At 43.4% G+C, this 22,515-nt stretch overlaps 1 protein-coding gene across 6 annotated transcripts in view; it reads left to right on the top strand.

Annotated features, from left to right (window-relative positions):
• Positions 1-18,023, top strand: part of trit1 (tRNA isopentenyltransferase 1) — a 31,925-nt gene extending 13,902 nt beyond the window's left edge. The window contains exons 4-12 of one of the 6 annotated variants that reach the window (XM_076112906.1): positions 297-451; positions 1,486-1,628; positions 1,779-1,890; positions 6,211-6,323; positions 6,466-6,543; positions 13,790-13,899; positions 14,643-14,760; positions 15,738-16,652; positions 16,987-18,023. In XM_076112906.1, the coding sequence (XP_075969021.1) occupies positions 297-451; positions 1,486-1,628; positions 1,779-1,890; positions 6,211-6,323; positions 6,466-6,543; positions 13,790-13,899; positions 14,643-14,760; positions 15,738-15,967 (1,059 nt within the window). In that variant the 3' untranslated portion in view covers positions 15,968-16,652; positions 16,987-18,023. Of the gene's footprint in view, positions 1-293; positions 452-1,485; positions 1,629-1,778; positions 1,891-6,210; positions 6,324-6,465; positions 6,544-7,537; positions 11,209-13,789; positions 13,900-14,453; positions 14,542-14,642; positions 14,761-15,737; positions 16,653-16,986 lie in introns of those variants that run through there. The other 5 variants (XM_076112905.1, XM_076112904.1, XM_076112908.1 and 2 more) reach the window with 5 other exon arrangements.
• The last annotated feature ends 4,492 nt before the right edge of the window (positions 18,024-22,515 follow it).

Raw genomic sequence — 22,515 nt, 5'->3', positions numbered from 1 at the left:
AGGATGCAGATTGAAATCAACTGAAACTTTGTGTGTAGGAGATCTACGGTGGCCCTCTCTAGAGCCGTGTTTTGATTTGTCCATTCTGGGCTACTGTAGAAACATGGCGGCCGGCTCCGTGAAGAGGACCTGCTCCCTATGTAGATATATAAACGGCTCAAATTTAAGGTAAAGAAAAACCCAATAGATGCCCACAAAGTGACCACAATGAGAGAAAAAACGTTAATGACGTGGGCCGCTTTTCGTCTTTCTTTTAAAAAAAGTGAGGCTGAATATAATGTGTTTCGCTGCAGCAGGAGATCGAGGAGCCAGTGGACGGAGGAGATGAGGCTGCAAACAGGAAGTTGGAGCTGGAGAAACTGGGAGGAGCCGAGTTACACAAACGACTGGCGGAGGTCGACCCCAAAATGGCGGCCATGTTGCACCCCAATGACAAACGCAAGATAGCCAGGTGATACAGCGGGTAAACTAACTTCTATACTAAAAACAACACGAGCATGGGTAGGAGAAGTTAGCCACATGAAATAAGAATGTCTCAGTCAGAGTTCGGTTTGTACTCGCGTCTGGTTGCAAAGAACCAAGATGGCGACGGCCGAAATGCCGTACTCGAGCTCCAAAAACCACAAACCAATGTGTGATGGTGACTACGTCCTCTTCTTATATACCAAATACAATTCATAGTGTTTATGAGAGAGCTATTCCTTTAAATTGAAACTATCTGACTTTGTCTCAGTGACATTGCATTGGAAACATAGTTCTGTGGAAAATGCTCTTTCTGCCACTGGGATAGAATAGTGTTTGTGGAAGCCAGTCTGTGTTTATAGGACTAGCTCAAGATATTGTTGAGTTTCCTCATGTTTTATTCGAGGGGCTCTGTCTCAGGCTGACAGCCACAGTATATGGCCTCCACCCAGTCCACACCGACATGTCGAGAGCCTGTTTACACACACACACACACACACACACACACACACACACACTCACACTCTTGATGAGTAGCAGCCAGTGCACTCTGGTCTGTTGTGTGAGCAGGTTAGGTTACCCTGTTCTTCTGGATGACAGGTGACGACAGGAATCATCTTTTCTTCATAACCTCCGAGTGCAGCGAGGCCTGGCTGACGGTTCTTGATTTTAATCTTAACGTCTCGAAAGTTATTTTAGCCCTCGCTGAATGTCAACGGTGTGATTTATACTCCCGGTTGTTTTTCATCTGCGTTTCATACCCCCGTCTTGCCTTTTGAATTTATTGCTGCTGCTGTGTTAATCATTGAGACTACTGTCAAACTAGACTTTTCATTTACACTGGATTTAATGGATGAGTGGACGTTTAACTTAACTAATTTCAGTTTACCCATTGAGGCCCGACGCACGGGGACTGGGATGTAAACTCGTAGTTTACTGGAGATCAGAGGAATTTGTGTTTGTTCGGTTGTTTCCACACGGTGTTTTATTTCACGTCTCTGCTCGCGTGTTTGTTGTCCATAGGAGTCTTCAGATCCACGAGGAGACGGGTGTCTCTCACAGCCGCTGGCTGGAGGAGCAGAGGGGGCAGGAGGGAGGCGATGGGCTGGGGGGGCCGCTGAGATACCCAGACCCCTGCATCTTCTGGCTGCACGCCGACATGGACGGTGATTTCCCTGTTACTGTTGCTGCTGTTTACCAAAACAACAGAAATGTCAACGTTGCTACGGGAGCTTGAGTGCAGGTTGACCTAACTTTTCACGTGTGTCTGTCTCATTTTGCTGGTGTTTTGTTTCTCCCTCCCTGTTCCCCTGCAGCTCTAGACAAGCGGCTGGATGCTCGAGTTGATGAGATGTTGTCTGCTGGACTCGTAGAGGAGCTCAGAGACTTCCATGTCCGCTACAATCAGCAGAAAGTCCATGACGACAGGTAACAAATCTGCAGCGAAAACATGTCCACAACCCTGAAGGAACACAATCAACCCGATTGTGAGATATCATCTTTAGGTGCTGTCAAATCCAGTGTCCGATGGATGCTGGATCAAATATCAAATATCTAGCAGAATTAAAACAGAAAGATCTGCACACCAAGTAGCCAGATGTATTTTTCTAGGGGGTGTCGGGGCCCGGTCCCTCATTGTGAGAGTAGAAGAAGAAAAGGTGTAAAAGGCCAAACTATCTGACCAACTACCGTGTGAAAATGACCACGGCTGGGTTTAAGTGCAATCTAAATGTTTACATATTACGTCGTTGGTATAACAGCTAACTTAATCAGACCCTCAATGTATTGTAATTCATTAACTTGCGTGACGCTCGGAGTAATCGCAGCGACTGACTCGTCTGTCGATCACACAGAGTCTCTTCCCACACGGTCCTGCTTATAACGAAGCTAACGGCTAACGTCAACGGAGGTTAAGTTGACTTTATTATGAAGCTCTATTCAGAAAAAGAAATCTGTATTAGGCAAAGGTGAAATATAACGTTATCATGATGTGTTCAAATGTAATCTTGGTGAGAAACTTGATTAAATACAGCTGTTTGAAGGAGATGTTTTCACAGGAATATAAAAGACATATTAGAGAGGGAATTATGACCCGTTTAACTTCCTAATATTAGCTCTAAGGCTATAATACATAATTAAAACTTTTTTTAAATTAAAGCAGTTATGCAGGATAACCACCGCTTGACTCGGCTTTATCTTAAAAAAGGTGCTGGAAGTATCAAATAAGCTCAAATTGGTAGAATAAATACCCGCACACTTACATCTATGCAGAGAACGCTTTATCTTTAGCGTTCGGTCTTAAGGACCTTCATCAGACCTCTTTAGCTTTGGGTCTAAAGGACCTTCATCAGACCTCTTTAGCTTTGGGTCTAAGGGACCTTCATCAGACCTCTTTAGCTTTGGGTCTAAAGGACCTTCATCAGACCTCTTTAGCTTTGGGTCTAAAGGACCTTCATCAGACCTTTTATAGCTTCATCTGATGAAGGTCCTTTAGACCGAAAGCTAAAAATAACGTGTGCTCACAATCATTTATTTCCTCATCATTTGAATTGTGTGTTTTTGTTTAAATAACCACTATAGATGACGATAACAAAGACAACATTTAGAGTTTTTGACAGTTTACACTGACTTTTTTGGGATAGTCTGGATTCTTGCTGTCAGTGATGGGTCGTAGAAAGAAAATCGGAATCGGCCAAGAAAATAGCAAGTGGTGCATGTCCACCATAAACGTGTCTCTGTCTGTCGTCATTGCTATCGAGCGTGAAAAGGACTCTGTGTCTGTGCAACGAGTTCAAGATCACATTCTCATCGTCCCCATCTAAATGAAAGACCCAGACATCCAGTCTGTAACCGGGGCAATAAGAGTAAAGGAACCTCTGTCAACAAGCTATCCAGTTATTTATCCCCCCCCCCCCCCCCCCCACACTCTGACAGGTCACTCTGTTCTGTTGGCTGTCGTCTCCCAAAAGGCCTGCAGCCCAATTTAGAATCAGCCAACAGTGTAGCGAGTTTAGTTCAGATGGGACTGATATTTCTTCAGGATGTCCAGTGATTATTAATAATTGCAGAGATAAGCACCCTCCGTAGGACATAAGCACCAACAGGGGAGTCTGGTGATCGGCGCTAATTACCTCAGAGCCTCTCGTTGAATGGACGTCGCGGTAGAACATATGACTCACGGCGCTGCGTTGTCCGTTCAAGATGCTATTTCGAGATAATGTTAATATTTTGTCTTTCACACAATTGCCAAGTTGTCCCTGACATTTCCCAAACGGTAACCTCATTACCAGTAGCACACTGGGATCTTTCAGTGGTCTGGAATCACCATTTCCTGCACTGTGAGTGGTGATGTGCGTGGAGATTACCACGATGCACGGCCTTTAGCATTTGACTGGTATTTAACACAACTACGGTACCAAACTTGCAGCAGAAGCGGCCCTATTTGAATAAGAATTGTCCAGTGTGTGACATTAAACATGTAAATATGTAAGTGGGCTTTATTGACAGCTGAAAACGGATATTGAACACTGCTGTGGGTCTGTCCTAGCAGCAGATATTGATATTGTGTGCATGTGATGGGGTGTGGCTGCAGGGTGGGGGGGGGGGGGGAGTTGATGCATTGCTGGAATGAAGCCAAGGAAGCTGCCAATTCTCTTCTTTCGTCCCTCCTTTCCTTCATCACCCCATCACCCCATCCCACCTCTTGCACCAGCACCCTCCTCCTCCTCCTCCTCCTGCTCCTCCTCCTCCTCCATCACTATTGCCCTCTCAGCAATCTGATCACCCCGGCACTTTACCCCCCCTCCCCTCCTCTGGTTCTGTCTTTCTCTCCTTCACCCTCTAGTCTCCATCTGCTGCTGGCTGCTGTGGCCAGACATCAAGGTCAAATCTCTCCCTCCCTTCCTCTGTCTCTCTTTTTTCTCCCTCCATTGACTCCACATTTCCTGTGCTCTGTTGCTATTCTCAAATTTCTGTCTCTGCCCGTCTGGACAGATTTATTTTTGTTATTTCCTCCTCTTGTTTCTGTTACAAGTGTAAGTTGCGGACTAAAAATGGTAATTTTCTTTTATTATTTAGGAGAACATTAAAAGCTTTCTACGAAGAGGCATAATTGACGGCAAGAATTTAAAAAAAGATGTGATGAAAGTAAATCTATAAGTCGGTTCAAAGAAAAGTTGACAGACTTCCAGTTTACATGTTCAGTGTGATGACTTGAATATTATCAGAATACAATTCATCTGCCAAAGCGTGCATCACGCCCATGAACTAAGAATGATCATTAACTGTGCAGATCATTGTAGAACTGTAAAAGCAATTAAATTATCATTTTAAACTGTGACATATTCTTTTGATTAAGGCCTACGGGAATATGGCAGAACACTCTAAAATTACAGTTTAATTGTACTTTTAGTATTTATTAGGGATGCAAACGGGGATATGAGCAGATAATGGGCTCTGAATATAATCAAGCAGCATCCATTGTATTGTTCTTGATATGTGATCTCTATTTACAAATCAATTTGGAAATCATAAGGGAGAAAGAAAAAAAAGATCAGATTCAGACTTTTTCTTCGCTATCAAAGTAATTCTACGATTGTTGTGCAAACAGGACGTACTAGTATCCAAAACAGCCAAGGCCTCAGGCTAAAAACACAGATGTGATGCGAGTATAATATTTAGACACGGTGTGGCTTAATGACTCTTATTAGTTAGTTTTTGCCAGGATTTGTTGGGCAGTGCAGGATATTGATGATCGGATACCATGATATGATAATGAAGCCTGGGACTTCTCGTTCTACGAGTGACTGACAAACTGAAGTTAAGGATCTTCTTCAAAGCACATGAGAAATGGCCAAGTGAGATTTCAGATTGTCATAAAAAACTAAAGTAATCTAGGCCAACTTTACATTCATCTGGACCTGCTCTCATATATAGACAACCTCCAGTTTCTACAGAAGAAACGCCACTGAGTGCCATTAAATAGGTGCACACTTGATCTGTCATCCATCAAGTCAACCGTTGGAAAAAACTAGAGAACAAAAAACATTGTCTTATAGCAGTAGAAAGAATAATCGACTATTTTTGCAATCACTCTAAATCAGAAATGGTTCAGGTCCTTGAAATTAACATGCACAGCAATTGAACCAAAAAAAGAACAGGCAGCAATCCTCAAATTAGGGAGATGTGGTCTGACGTGGACGGAAATATTCTGTCTTTACTGTCTGACTGGCTTCTGCTCCAACCGGATGTCACTCTGGTCAGGTTGCTGCAGCCCTGTCTCCCACAAAATCACCTTCTAATACAACTAAACTGCACTCTCAATTACGTTTGGGGGGGAAACGTATTTCTTCCCAGACTACGGTCACAGTTTTAGACAGTTTGGAACACGTGGTTAACGTTGTTACAAAAACTACTTGGTTATGTTTGACACGTAATTCTCAATGCAGTTTTGTTGTATTTAACGTAATTTTTTTGGAGATGGGGCTACTGAGTCCAGGCCCCCGAGGGCCACTCTGCCAGTGCCAATTTGTTTTCATGTCATCCTGTCACTTTGTCCCCCGAAGGACCTCACATCTGCATTCTTTGTTCAGGGAAGGAAGGAGAGATGGAGGAGGAGAAGGTGAAATGAGTCACCACCATGTGTCTGGAAATGTCAAGTTGGAGACGAAAACTTGATGGATAAAAACATTTTTTTTATTGACGGATAAAGTTTAATTTCCTTCTCTCCTCTCCTCTCGTCTCCTCCAGTCAGAACTACCAACATGGGATTTTCCAGTCGATCGGTTTTAAGGAGTTTCATGACTACCTGACCGCTCCTGAAAGCAGCAGCCAGCAGGAGAAAGACGCACTCCGAGACAAAGGTCAGACAAATACTTGATCAAAGTCACAGAGATGGATTTAGATTCACCGGTTGGTTGACTGGTTCAACCACAAGAATCTATTTAATGATTTTTCTCCTGTCTCCCCTTCATCTATGACAACCTCCTTTTTAACTCTCTCCAGGTATAGAAGCTTTGAAGATTGCTACGAGACGTTACGCCCGCAAACAGAATAAATGGGTCCGTAACCGCTTCCTTAAACGTGAGTACCCTTCACGTGTGTGTGTGTGTGTGTGTGTGTGTGTGTGTGTGTGTGTGTGTGTGTGTGTGTGTGTGTGTGTGTGTGTGTGTCTCAGCCACAGTTCCTTAGCAATCAGCACTCTCTTTAACAAGATGAGATTCATGCACTTCATTAGATGCACTTTAGGCCTCTCAGACACCGTGTTGTGTTCCAGAGTTTAGTGTGTGTGTGTGTTTGTATTCATGTGTCTATGTGCACAGCAGGATTGCAAAACACCATTACATGCCGTGATTTTTTTGGAGGCAATATCACAATAGTATATCTTTAGTTAATCATCGCACTATTTTTTAGTGAAGCTTTTTATCGGTGGATTAAAATTAACCACTTTAATCACTTCCCTAAGGATTGATTTTGAATGAAACATTTAATATTTTCACATCATTACAGGAATAATTCAACAGCGAAATACACTTTTTAGACACCGAGTTAGATGCGAAGATTGATACTATGCCTGTACGCTCGATATGAAGATACAGCCCGGAGACGGTTAGCTTAGCGTAGCATGAAGACTGGAAGCAGTGGGAAAACATCTAGCACCAGCACAAAGTCCCTTTTGCCACCAAATGCATAGAAAATAACTATAGTGGCTGGTTGTGGCACTGCCGAGTGGATAAATGCATCCAACACAGCCAAAGTCCACCAGTGTTTGGCAGGTGGTGATTTCCCACACTGGTCGCAACCCCTTGAAGTTAGACGTGTTTTAAAATGTATGTAAAGGCCGAGTGTGTTTCTTTGTCTCAAACGGAAACCTGGCCTCTGTGTCCCACCAGCAGTCTGCCCTGCAGTAACCCAGCCTCCTAATCCTGTTAGGCCCAAGTAGCTTAGGCCACGCCAGGCTCTAAACCTCAATACCCCTCTTTCTGACCGCCCGCTGCACGCACCATATGGTCTTCATCACATGTCTCCCAGCCCTTTTACATATGCAGTAACCTGTCTGCACTGACACTCAATTCAGAACAATGCGCAAGACGGTTCTCTGCAGCATCCGGCCCGAGACAACAGGTGGCAGCCGATGAGATCGACTCGAAATCGGAAACTTTCTGTCCCATCAAGTCTCCCAGGAAAGACTTAGTCGCGAAGCACTGGTCACAACTACAGGTGATGATATATGTGCAGGCACGCCTCAAAAATCACCCAAAGTGCTGTGAAAGTGTCCTCGTCAGTCTTGCTCTTTTTTTCAGAACAAGAACATTGTCAAGTCAATACATTTTATTTACTTTTGTAGAGATCTAGGAAATGTGTACTCTGGCAAAACATACTGTACATTAATCAGGACAAGGAGAATAGGCTTCCTACAGTTTCCCGAACAGGAATACCTGTAGATATTGTAGTTTTTTGCTGTACAGTTCACAGCAGTAGCTGCTGGGATGTCCTCACTAACGACTACTTTACATTTCGACTGTTATTTGCAAAAATCACTCCTGTTAGTAGAGCTGGCAGGAGTGTGTTACAAGTCTGAAACTCCTCGAAAACCGTTCAAAGTACCAAGGAAGTGTCCATGTCAGTCATGCTGTGTTTGCAAAACCTGCAACGGCCGTGAGGTGATAAAAGTAAATTCTGTTGTCAGCCTGTGTTTAAGTGGGCGTTCAGGCAGAAATCAGCTCTGCATTCCAGCTGCTAAATTCCAAATTGAGAGCAAATCTGTGACGGAGGGATGAAATGCTCTTTTATTTCAAAGGAAACACGTCTGCATCTTTTTAGTATGATTTCTGCTAAATTTGAGTTTTTTTGGCTCCTTTACCCCAACAGACATTATTCTTACTAGCGGTTCATGTTTCCCAAATCCCCACACCTGAGTGGGGGAGTAAAAATGTAAATATAGAATGCTGCTATTTTCCTGTAAAATATCTTCTTTCTGTTCACACATAAACCGAGCTTCCACATGTTAACATCCATTTCAGAAGGGTTTGTTTCTCGCTCATCCCACCTTTCTGTCTGCATCGTCTGTGTTCACCTCGCTCCCTTGCTGTGACTGCTGACCTCTTTTCTGTTTCGTCTGAGCCCAACACCCACACAGACACAGACTCACACTCACACAGATGCCAGCGGGCCTCAGCTGAGCAGGCTAATCTCTTGAAGCATTACAGAGCTGCCGGGAATTTGCCCCGACCACACAAACTCGGGCAACAGGGTCACCGGGGGCTACGAAGACCAACCCCAGCATACAGAGACTAGTGGGTCAAAGGGAAAGACAAATTGGACATGACAGAGGGCCTCAGTCAGGCAAACAAGTCGGTTAGAGAAGCTAGGAAATGATCCTTAAATCTGCATGTAAATATACAGAACACACGACGGCATGCCTCGAAGGCACAAGTTTAACTAGTTTTACAGTTCACAGATTTCAGCAGCGACTGTCGGTGAGGGTGCAGGTGGGCGTTCGCTGTCTTAAATACTTCTCAGCAGGATACGTGGTTCTTGGTGGACTCAACTTTGGTTGCTGTGGGGATTTAAGCAGCAGGTCAGCCAGCGCAAATTAAATCAAGCTTCATTTGTCTTGCCTTTTAAGTGCATCTGTATGCGGGTCTACACTTACAGGACATGTGTGTCCGTGTGGTTGAAGGGGAATGGTTAATTAGTAGACTTAATTACCCATAAAGAAAATTAAATTGAGGTTATATTAATGTTAATAAGTGCTACATTTTATGGGGAGGGTGCCAGCGCCCTAAAAGTTTTTTTTTTTTTTTTTTATTCCCTCGAAGGCATGCACACAAGCGCGCACACACATACAAACACACACACACACACACACACACACACACACACACACACACTGCCTGTAACTAGGATACACAGGTGAAGTTTGGCTGAGGGCTCGTGAGTGTTAAGTAACAGGGGTGTAGGTATCTTTCAGTGCCGAGAGAGAGAGAGAGAGAGAGAGAGAGAGTGAAGGACGAAGGGAGGGAGACGGAGAGAGACTAAACGACACATGGGTAGCTGGGTGGATGGAGAGTGAAGGTAATCTGATACAGCCGGGGCAACAGGTGTGAGGCGAGTTTACACACCCTTGTTTTCTGGCCAGTGCGAACCTTTCATGTACGCATACACACTAATGCAGCCTCGTCCCCTGGGAGGGAGGGGGGGGTTGGAGGGAGACAAGAGACGGCTGGAGCAGATGAGAACGACACACAGGTTTAAAATGGAGATCTGTTCTTCTTTTGGTACAAAATAATCGGCACATTTTGTATTTGCATTCATTTTGCTAACGTGAGCGGACACCTTTCCTGTTGGAGTTACATGGTTAATTACTACGGCCGTGTAAACTTTATTCATATTGTTGACGTTCCAATTGTTGTTATCAATAACTTACAGAAACATTGCGTACAATCGTCCACCGGCTTCCAACTTCTGTTCCCCTCTCTCTCTCTCAAACACGCACACAAACAGCGAGCGGCACGGCGGCCGTGTCCTCGTCTCTTTAATTATCTCCGTCCTTAGTCCAAAAGTCAGTATTTATTGGAAAACAGATTTTTCAAAATTAACATGTTTTTATCAAACGTACAAATTCTGTTTCTGTCCATATTTGTTGGCGTTTAGTTTTGCAAAAACAACATTCCATCTGCGGTGAAAAATGGTTTGTATAGCAGCAATCTAACAGCAATATAAATGTATAGTGTGCGTGCGGACCAATATCGCGTTGAACGATAATCTCGTCATATCTCACAAGCCTAACGGCTGCTGCATTTAACAACAGAAAAACTACGTCAAAACGCCCGTTTACAAACTCTCACAGAACTCAGGCAGTATAATCCAAGTCTCATTCATCCTGTCTTACGCTCACTACTTCCCACACACACACATGCATCTTTGCTAAAACCTTACTATTTAAAATCTTCAGCATAAACAGTCCACGGTGGTTTAAATAGTAAGGTTTCAGTGAAGATGCATATGTTTGGGAAGTAGTGAGCATGCGACTGTATAAATTAGACTTTTATTACACTGCACAAGTTGTGTGAGATTTTGCAAACGCATGTTTCGATATAGTTTCGCTGCTGTTAAACGCAGACCCATTTACCTCCATTCATTAACACTTCTTCGTCGTGGAGGCATGCGAGAGAAAGTTTTCTGTAAAGGTAACACGTGTTGAGTAATTGATATACAAACGGTCATTTTATGGGTGAAGTATTCCTTTAATAGATCTAGAGTGAAGGGGAGGAAGCTCCATAATGGAGGGTTGGAGTGAAAGCACAGCTTACGGGGGGGATGCTGGGATTCCTTCAGTCTTTGCCCACCGAAACCGCCAGATAAAACAAATCATTAATTCGGCCGAATCCGCCGAAAGATATCCTTGACATATACTTGACCTGCTGCAGAAATGTCAAACAGGAACAACAGATAATGAAGGAGGTAAGGGAGACAAAAAGTTGAAGAGGAACTATACGAAAAAAAGAGGAAGGAGGCTGTTGAGCGAACGGAGGCAGCTGTTGTGCTCCAGTGTGGACGACAGCCAAAGAAGCACAGCTGGGCCGGAGGACGCTGCACTGAGAGGCTGGTAGTTGAGTTTTTATAGTGAAGTAAACACAGGGATGACGCAGCAAATGACTCCTGGCCCGTTTGTTGCATCAGGTGGACTACTGTTTCAACACAAAAACACACACACACACATATACACACACACACACACACACACACACACACACACACACACACAGAGCTCTGGCAAGCAGCTGCCGGGCGACAGGAGATGCTCTTTCTTGTTGGCAATCTCCCGTGTGTGTGTGTGTGTGTGTGTGTGTGTGTGTGTGTGTGTGTGTGTGTGTGTGTGTGTGTGTGTGTGTGTGTGTGTGTGTGTGTGTGTGTGTGTGTGTGTGTGTGTGTGTGTGTGTGTGTGTGTGTGTGTGTGTGTGTGTGTGTGTGTGTGTGTCACCCTCCTCTTTGTCCTTTCTGCATTTCTTATCAACCCTCGTTCAACACAGAGTGGATTAGAAGGGTTCAATTTCACCAGATCCCCAAGCAAGAATGGTGGAGGCGGGTGGAAGGGTTTCCATCCAGCATCTGGCAACCCACCACACATGATCTCCCTTCTATTTACCACTCTGCCCCAGTGGGAGGTTGGTGACAGCAAAAGGGAATTGTGGGAGGGCAGTGGTGTTGAATGAGATGAAAGAACAAAGTAAGGAGAGAGAGAGAGAGAGCAGACAACAGGAGGGCGGCAAGCAAGGTGAAGTATTTATTAGGGCACCTCAAGGAGAGAGCTCCAACTGTGCGTCTGGTATAGGTATGCCAGGTGACGCTCGCCGCCGCCACCTGCCTGCTATTGTGCCACAAACACAAAAGACTTCCCCTCTGAAACACACACACACACACACACACACACACACAGTAACCACACCAGTGAAACCTGAGGCTTTGATTAACAGTCAGTGCTGTTTTTAAGAAAACACGTGGTCAACAAATTGACTGTATAAACACACGAGGCCAAAATTTAAGTTCATGGCTGTCGGGCGTGGCTGTGTGAAGATGCTCATTGTTCACACACACACACACACACACTGACTGTCAATACAGAAAGTTGCACAGATGACCAGTTGTACGGTTAGCACTCTGTATTCCTCAGTAATGTTGGAGTCCCAGACGGTTCCCAGCAGAGTAACTCCCGTCTATTGGGCGTCTGCTGCCCTCGACTCCACAGTTCAGTCTCTGTGTGGAAAGGATTAAGCCATAAAAGACGTACAGGTTAATGGGGTTAATTTACACAGTATGTGTTCTTTAACACATTTATATTACAGGAAAAACCGCCTCTGACTAGATTCAGCTTTGTGTCTTTTGTAAATTGTAAGCCATGTTTGCAGCTCTGTCTGAGTGGGTCGGTCCACCACTGATTTAAATGGCACAATTTTGATGGATTTCCTAGATAATTTGTACAGACATTCGTGGTCCCCAGAGGATGAATCCTACTGACTTTGGTGACCACCTGGCTTTTCCACTAGCGCCATCATCAGGTCAACATTTTTATTTCCCCAATACTTTGGTATATGACAAAATCCATACTTACTGTTTAGTGCCAACCAGCAAATGCTAGCGTGCTAACACGCTAAGCTAAGATGATGAACATGGTAAACATTATACCCATAGTAGGCGGGGCCCCATTCATTTCTATGAAAGTTGTTCAGTGGCGATAAAGCAAAACAATTCAACTTCAGATGAAAATAACCTGATTTTCTGTCGATATTCCGCATTGTGGGGCCCGTTAGGAAACTAGAGAGTCTCGGGGCTCATTCACGTGAACGGAGGAAAAAAACAACTTTTAGGACCTAATGATTTAAATAAGGGCTGTTCAAGTGTGAAATGTGTGAGCACAAACAACGTAGCTTCCACATAGCTGCTATAAGTACGGCGTTATACCTGGTTTCACCCTCTTTCATTTAAATTATTTACTTTGCCTTTTATATTCTTTTATAACTCTTGTAGGATAATATTTGTTTACACACAGTTGCAGTAGTTTGAAGTCATTTTTTCTACAAGTAGCGCACGCTTTCATTTCCTGAGCATCCTTGTGTCTTCAATCAATGCAGGGCAGTGGCTGTTGATGCAGACAGACAGACAGACAGACAGACAACCAGGGCAGGGACTAGTGCTGCTGTTTGATGCCAAGGCCTGACTTGGAGACTGCTGACTGGTGCAAAATAGAAACACGGGGGTGGAACAGTTAGTGGGAGAGAGAGAGAGTGAGTGAAAGCTGAAGCCAGACTTATATATATATATATATATATATATATATATATATATATATATATATATATATATATATATATATATATATATATATATATATATATATCTCTATCTAGAGAGAGAGAGAGAGACGGTGCACAAGAGCTTCAGGGTGGGAGGAAGGAGGGAGAGAGGGAGAGACATTATCGAGCCAGTGTGAGTCAGCAGGTTGACAGAGCTTCAGGGTGCGGCTCCAGCACATCACTGCTACTGTACATTTCCCTCTCTGTATTGGATTCATCCTGAAGACATCCTCTCTGATGAAATGTTTGTTTCTTATTAGCTGTCAAATAATCAGCTACATGATTAGCAAGTCAACCTCCTTTTGATGCGAGTGATGCCGCAATATTGTTGACGAGCGTGAAAGTGAAGTACGCTGGCTGCCTGTGAGAAAACCTCAACTCAAACACATTGTAAAGATGCAACACTTAGCGGTGGTAGGTAGCGGTGTGTGTGTGTGTGTGTGTGTGTTTGACCTGTGTGTGTGTGCCTTTAGGACCAGGAGACAACGTGCCAGTGGTGTATGGCCTGGATGTGACGGACGTGTCGAGGTGGGAGGAGACGGTGCTGAACCCTGCACTGCAGATACTGGACAGTCTCAGCAAGGTGGGGCCTCGATAGTCTGAACCAGCATCCTTCTGTCCTTCATCTGCAGTCGAGATGAAAGTCATAGCTCTATTTCCTTCTTTACTGACGTTTGTTCCTGTTACTTTTATTTTTTTTACCATTGCTTTTGTTTTCCTTTCTTCTGTATTTCCACCACTTTATTTGCCTATTTTACCTCCATTTGTTCCCTTCGTCCTACATCCTAATTTGTTTACCTCATCGTTTGCTTGATTACTTGAAACATGCTGTCCTCCAGTCCTTCCTTGTTTATCCTCCTTCCTTTTCTGTACTGTCTCTTTTTCTTTTAAACATTCCCTCTTTTTATTACATTACTTTCTTCCTTTCACGTTCAATATTTTTCCTTCCATTTCCATCTCAGCCTCACTCTACCTTATCCAACTCTTCTAGCCTTCCTGCTCCGTTACCATTACTAAATAGGTGAACACAGTATTACATAAACGCTCTATTACAGGAACCCCGTGGAGTTGTTGGCCTCTAGTAGGAGCGAGGTGTTTGCAATTTGGTTTCTGTTATGTTTGTATCGTTTGTGGCAGTTTGTTTGTGGCAGTAACACGACAACAAACGCAGCCAGACACCAACAAAGGCAGCGTTGAAGAAGACCGCTAGCTAGCAAACATGCACGTAAACAATGTTTGAAATAGGTTTCTCAGACCTCAATGATACAGGGCATGTCCAACCCTAAAAAAAAACGTAAAAATAAAAACATTTTCTCAATCAATTAGAGCGAGGAGCCAGATCTTCAGCCAATCAGAGTCGAGGGGGAGCAGCAGAGGAACAAGCGGAGCCGCCACGCATGTGACCTGTGTGACAAAGTGATCATCGGGGACCTGGAGTGGACAGGTGAGGCTGTCGAACACACAACAGTTTCATCACAGTTTGTATTCAGACATCAAAGTGAATACGCTGAAATCTCTGTTTTCTGTGAATGTTTTTACACTATATATATATGTAGTACTGTTGTACTGTCACTGCAACAATATAGTGTATATATATGTGTGTGTGTGTGTGTGTGTGTGTGTGTGTCTATATGTGAGGAAAAAATAATATATTCTAGGAGCTAAGTTATTCTTTAAAGGTGCTTGTGATTGCATTTACCGTTTCACTCATACATTTCAGTCTGATCACCATATTTCCTCAGAATTAATTTGATTTCCCTCTGGCCAAAAAAAGATTTTTTTTTTTCCTCCAAAGCAAAGCAGGACGCCATTTCCCGTCGCCGCATTGCAGGTGAAGGGCCGTCCGAGCTCTCCCACCTTAGCACAATCACTCTCCCCGCCTGAAGCAGGCATATATTAATCAAGGACAATGACTCCCAGCATGGTGCTTTGCCTCAAGAGGGATCTCCACAGCAGCTTCACTTGAGACCAGGTTGAAAATGTCTTTCCAGAACAACTGGATGCTTTGGCATTCCCACATACAGAGCTGCAGAGTAACATTATCGTTACCCTTACAGCTGTCGTATATTGATAGTCATTATATAATACATCAGTTTCAGTGCTGTGTTGATGGTCTGTTTGTGCTTCTAAACAAGCATTTTCTTACTCATTCTCTGTGATATCTACGTTTTGATCGTCTCTTCAAGCAGCGAGTCTTGCGTGTGAATTGGAACGCAGCATAACATAAGTTACTGACAGTTTGCCTCAAAACCTTAAATCTTAGAGGGATCCTCTCTGTAGCTGACATGGATGTCTCCTCTGAGGAGCGGCTCTGTGATGTGATATTAGTCATTTTGGATCACGATTCACAGAGATGGAACCGTTTCATCTCCTGCCAAACATATCTAACGGGGCCTCTCGTGTTTATTTTCTGTCTTGCAGCTCACCTGAAGTCCAAAAAGCATCACTATCATGTGAGGAAGAAGAGGAAGTCTGATCCAGCCGGAGACCAATCACAGGTTACCGCTGCACCTCCCGCCTCTGCTGCAGGGATTGTGGAAAACGTCTCAAAGGACTCTTGTGCTCCTGTTGCCCCGGGCTGCACTGAAACCTCTCAGGAGTCGTCCCGAGACGTCAGGACATCGCACAAGGAAGTACCTGTGACATTTTAAGAGTGACGCAGACTCTGGACTATGTACGTTCAGGTTTCCACCACTGTCCTGCACTCACAGCTGTCCCCTTCCAGCCCTTTACAGGGCTACTTTTGTTGCTTCCAATAGAGTCGAATTGAACTGTATTTCCTCTTTTCTTCTTCCTAGGAATTAATAACACTGAATGTGAAAAGCAAAGAACGCATCTGAAAAACTGCTGAATATTTTTATAAACTTTCATTCGTAGTTGCTCCGAGTATGGATCCTTGAAGCGTTTTATTTTGTAGTAGATATAAGAGGTGGGCGTTATTCTGGTTTCATTAACGTCACCGGTGTGACAATCAGCCACGACGTGGATTTTGCAATACAGTCTTTACCATGACAAACACACACACACACACACGTTTTGGCTGCTGGTGCCTGCCATCAACACATCGTTTACACTGTATATTTTTGCTGAGAAGAAATAGGCGACATATGCCGAATTTTTAGATGAGCAGCCCCCAGCTGAGCCGTGCTGCTCACGGTCCCTGTGAGTTTGTTTTGTTTACCGTAGGGGAGAGCGGGGTAATGTGAGACACCGGGTAATATGAGACACCCCCTGTATCTAGGCAAAGGAACACATTTGTGGTCATGTGACCATTATGTTTTCAAGCCCCTCCCATTCCCCCCTTGCCATGAAGGAGAAGTTGGTGCTGGTGCTGTGGTAAGTATGTTTTTTCACAAAAATGTGTTTTTTGCATGTAAAAGTAAATTTTCTTGCTGTGAACTTAATCAACTGTTGTGTCAAAGCAAATTGATTCAGGTAGAAAAACTTATATCATACATGTTGATGAACTTCCAACATATAAAACCATGTGATTGATGCTAGCTGAAGATTAGCCTGAATTGCTAAGAGATGTTGTTTTTTCTAAAATAGTAGCTGTGGGGTAAAGTGAGACAAATGATGTGGTGAAGCACAAGTTAAGTTTAGTCTTAAACATATTTTTGTGTAATATTACATTACATATGTTTTATTTTTAATGTCATAAACATTGTAGAAAAGCCATCATGCCAAGAAACTACACCAGGAAGACAACCTGGGGCCAAACACCCCTCGCAGAGATGGAGAGTGCAGCCGCTGAGGTCATGCAAGGAAAGAAGTCCTTAAGAAAAGCTGGAAGGGATAGAAATATTGACAAGACAACCCTCAAAAGATTCATAAAGAAAAAAGAGAAAGGGGAAGTAAAATCAGTAGCCTGGGGTGCAGTAGCTGAGGCAAAGAGAATATTCACAGATGAGATGGAGGAGGAGCTTGCCAAACACTTGAAACAACTAGCTGACCAGTTCCATGGCCTTGCTCCAGTTAAGTGCCGTGAACTGGCATTTGAATACGCAGAGAAATACTATATCCCTGTCCCTGCCAATTGGACAGAGAAACAATGTGCAGGTAGGCTAGGGTGTGCAAGAGATCACATGATTCTGTAGGTTAACTTAGGCCAACTGATCTTGCCACAAAGCTAAATCTTATAATAATGAATTCTCTACTCTTTAGGAGAAGAGTGGTTTGGCAGCTTCCTAGCACGTCGCCATCTCTCTGTCCGAACTCCGGAGGCAACATCCCTGGGAAGGGCTACAGCCTTCAATAAAACTACAGTGGGGGAGTTATTTGAAAATCTGGCTGTAGTGATGGACAGGTGACAGAATTAATTCTTTAGTTGCAAATGTTTTATGGAGAACCTCAGAAGAATCCAGGGAAACAAGAAAGAGTGGGAGAGACCCACGTTTGCTATAAAAGAAAATGATGTGGCACATGTTCCTAAAGGTGATGTGGTGAAGAAGCTGCCTCAACCTAATAGGCCTGGAGGAACCACACGGAGAGAGCAACTCTTCACCTTTCCCTGTAACCTTCAGGGCTGGAATGTAGAGCAGGTCTTGTTATAGAGTATGAGGCTGATGTTCTAATCCAGGTGGGTCTAGTCCTGTGTTCTGAGTCCCAGGCTGTTCTAGCTGGTTCTGATTATGGTCCCATGACTGTGTTCTAATCTAACTGGTTCTATCTGTCATTTGAATGTTAATTAAAACATTTTGAATTATATTATGTTGTATATGATTTTGTTCGGAGTTACTTTCAAGTGTTTAAAAAAAATGTGCTTAATTGACCAATCCCCATGATTCTGTTACTAGTCCGATATTAGTTTTGGAATGTGTGGTTGTCAATCTAGCTGTCAGGATTCTAACTGTTACAACATGTGTTGTTATGGTAGTTTTAAAGTGGAAAAAGTAAGTGGATCAGTTTACCCCCAGCTGGTTCACTTTACCCCCTTGATTTCTCTGGTCTGTCTCACTTTACCCCTAAGCTGGGGTAAAGTGAGACACAAGACCACTTTTTTAAAAACAATCATATTTTCACTGCCCTTTGTCCTGAAGACATTCTGACCGTTTCCATTGCTAGGAAACATCCTGAATTAATGGGAAATGTGTAAATTGTACTGGTATATCATTTTAGCTCGCCTAGAGGGGAGCAAATGTAAAAAGTGTCTCACATTACCCCGCTCTCCCCTACTGGTCCAACAGCGTCGACTCTTTCCTCCTGTGGGTTGAAATGTAGAAGGTTGTGTCATCTTTCTCGGTTTCTTCAGAGATTTATATTCTTTTAGGTGGAATGTGATTCCCAGTTTGGCTTCGGCGAAAAAAACTTTTCAATATTTTAAAACGACTGTAAATATGTGAAAAAAAAAGCTCCCAATGAATCACATTAGATTTACATGAGGCAGGCGACTCCTCCCCCAAAACACATATTAGCATTAGAGTATGGCTTTTATTTTTCTAACACTGATGTAATACCGTCATAATTATACATAAAACATGAAACGGGTCATATCGCCCACACCTGGTAGAGATGTTGATGGTCAGGACATTTCAAGATTCTGGACTCAAGAGGATAAATTAGGCTCTCACACTTTTTTTTTTTTTTTCCCGCACTGCTTATTATGAAAGAGGTTTATTTTGAAATCAACGTTCATACTGTTGCTGCCTTCTGTTTTGACTGTTAGCTTTTCATGGTTTAAGTCTCTTTGTCTTGTCTTTAACTTGAACCATCATGCACTTTAAAAAAAAAATAAACCAAAGGACCTTAAAGTTTCTTAACCAATGGCGGATTAACGGTGTGTGTTTTACAAAACAGGATTTGACATCAGCAGCAGTTCTACCTTCACGTCTGTCAGCGGCGCGCTGCTTACACAGCACAAAGTGTGCGGCCACCACGTTTGACCGTCGTTCTGTTTTTCTGGCTCTCTGTGCGATAACAACCAGTCACCTGATTTCTGCTGTTGTGTCACAGCGGCTCAGCTGAGCTCATTGCTGCTCTGACGGTAGTTTGAACTGGCGGCTCGGGCTGTGAGGAGAGCGAGAGAGTGTTTTCACAAGCGCTGTTTGCGGGTCTTTGTTTATCCAGCGGCGTGTCGGGCCAAGGTGTGCCTTCCCCGCTGCTGAACCACTTACACAATACCTGGCATTGGGCCAGAGGGCTCTTTTGGCGCTCTCTTTCCCTCTGCTCACCTGCCACTTTTTCTTCTCACCCCCCCCCCCCCCCCCTCAAAGAATCCAAAGAATCAGACAATTGTTTCACATTCCCGGCTAACACTCCATCATCTCTTTCTTGAAGTTTCTCCGAGTCTTAGATGTATTCTTTCAGTTCGACTTCTGTTCACAGGCTCCCAGTGTTTGACCTCATCCACATGACTGAAAATATTTCCAGCCATATAATAGCTGGAAGTGCGTGCGTGTGTGTATGTATGTGCGTGTGCGTGTGTGTGCGTGTGTGTGTGTGTCCCACATTCTCTCTTTCCAAACTGGGTCAGGCCTCCAGCTTACTGGGGGCTTACCATACAGTATGTAGTAACACCGATAGCAAAGGTCACCGTGCAACTGGTGTCTGTTTTTTATTCCCCTTTCTGTGTTTGGATTCTGGTTTGTTTTTCTTTCCTCCTTTGTTATATTTCCCCTGCTGTGATTCATTTTTGTACTTCTATTACCTCTGGAATAACAGCAACAATGAGAGTGATCTTTGAGTCAGAGGACTTGCTACTATCATCTGATACACCTTTTTAAAAACATTTTCTAAAGCATCATTTTGTGTGGTATGCTCTTATCTCGATTGCCTCGGCGAGTCCGGCCTGGCACCTCCAGGCACTGCTGAATCACTCCACATTTAAAAAAGAAAACGATGACATAAGGCCTCTTGAACTGCGCACACGCGCACTCACATAAGTGGAGAACTAGGGCAGCGTCCACGGTCACAAAGCTAATTAGTGATTTACGCGCCGAGATGCGGTAGATCATCTATGGACACACACACATGCACTGAGTGAACTCATTAGCTCCAGACAGTGAGCACAAAGAATCAACACACCAGACCAGCTTTGAAATGGGAAACCAGCAACAATGGCCTCCCTCAGACACTCACAAATAAGTGCTCTAGAAGTGCAGTTTTGTTTTGCTTTCTTGAAGGTTTGATTTGATGACCGCTGAGCAGAGTGTGTGTGTGTTTCTTTTTTATATGTATAGCTGCATCAGTCAGCGAGCCGCGCGATAATTCACCCAGTTTTAGCGCTCCATTTCTGTCTCTCAGTTCTGTCCTCCCTACAGCGGCTAGCTGGATATGTTCACAGTGCACACTCTGTCCTATGGATGAGGCCCACGGTGGGGGAACTACAGGCTTACTTATGTAGCACATGCTGCAGCCTATAGATGCTTGTTGTCTGTGTCAGGCATGTTTGCCGTGGGGTTTTTGCCCTCTGGTACTGGCTTCGCTGCACATACTGCATCCAGTGTGTGCTGCAAATTCATGCCTTTGACTAGACGTCACTTTTTCGATGCATCATCTTGACATTGATTTGTGAGGCATCACCAGTTTGTATCATGATGGATGAATGGTTGTGATGTTTGGGAGATTTACTACTGAAACAGGAATTTCTTTGTTTTTATTTTTAAATAGAAAAACTGTCAAACGTTAGCTGCTTTGTGCGTTTTGATTTAGTGTAATAATGCTGTACGTTAAATACCTTTAAGCTGTGGTCTGTATTCATGGTGCCCAGAGGACAATTTTGTTAACTTTGATTTGACCCTCTAACATTTCCTCTTGCACCACCATCAGGTCTGACTAATAAGTTTGTGACCAAATACCTGCCAAACTAAGGGCATTCCCATCAGCAACTTTGGGTTTAATGCTACTGTAACTAGACAATGTTAGCATGCTAACACGATAAACTAATATTGTTAACATGGAAAACATTTTACCGGCGAAATATGTTAGCGTTGTCATTGTTAGCATGCTGACATTAGCATTTAGCTCAAAGCACCCCTGTGTCTAAGTATCGCCCCACAGAGCTGCTAGCATAGCCCCAGATGTTTGGTTTGGGTTATATTTTAAAGACTAAATGTTTAAATTGGAAACATAATCAACAGATTAATGATGGAAATTAACTTTAGTTTCATATCTAATTTGATCTTTAATGCTATTAAAGGAAATATTTGACATTTTGGGTTAGATAAGATAGATAAGAGGCTCGACTCCATTCTCTTTTGTGTACAATATATGTTTAGCTACAGCTAGGTTAGCTTAGCATAGCATAAAGACTGGAGAGGGCAGGGCAGCTAGCCTTTTTTTTGTTTAACAAACAAGATATATGTCGTGTTAATTGATGAGCTTTAGGAGGTGCTGTTAGGAGGATTTTGTTACCTTTGGACGGAGCCATGCCAGCTGTTTCCTTCTGTTTACAGCCTTTATGCTAAGCTAAGTAGCTTTATATGTACATACAGATATCAGAGTGATATCAATTTTTCTCATAAAACTCTTGAAGGGAAAGCAAATTTGTGTCAACCTATTCTTTTAAGGAATCCATCAATGCTACATGGTGTATTTATAAGAATAAATTCAACTTGAATTTACTCTAATGCAACATTTTGGGGTCTTTTTGTTTGTTTGTATGCTACTAATGCTAATCAGACTCTGCTGTTGAACTTGCAGAGCCTCAGAGCTCTGCTGTAGTTGTCATCCAGTGACTGTGCGTCTAGGTAATTTGAAGTCAACTTAATCCTAATCTCTAATCCCATTTGACTAAACATTCCCTGCCATATGGCCCTGGCGAGACACACACAAAAAAAAAAAGACACTCACACGCACCTACACACACACGCAGGCAGACAAATCAGATAGAGCAGCAGCTGTGGTCGAAGACGCTGTTGACTGGACTACCACGCACAAAAACGTTATTTATGATTAATATCAGCTGTGCTAATGTGGTCTGAACGTGTTTACAGATAATACAGAAGGACAAATATTTGGCAGAATACTAGACACCACACGGTTTTATAATCTCAGAGTAGAAGTATGTGGAACGCGAAGGACTTGGTTAAGAATGTGTAACTTCTGTCTCCGTAAACAAGACGGTGACGAGCAAAAGGTCAACTATCAGGATGCCAGCTGTTGTGGGCATGAATTTATTTGATCTTTATCTCAAGTATAGAGAATACAGAGTGCTGTTATTAGTGCTCTGTAGCATTAGTTCCTCGTTTATTGTCTTTTA

Source organism: Anarhichas minor, unplaced genomic scaffold (assembly GCF_050575085.1).
Source record: "Anarhichas minor isolate MPS153535 unplaced genomic scaffold, ASM5057508v1 ptg000051l, whole genome shotgun sequence".
Classification (NCBI taxonomy): domain Eukaryota; kingdom Metazoa; phylum Chordata; class Actinopteri; order Perciformes; family Anarhichadidae; genus Anarhichas; species Anarhichas minor.
This window is presented reverse-complemented; position numbering and strand designations above follow the sequence as displayed.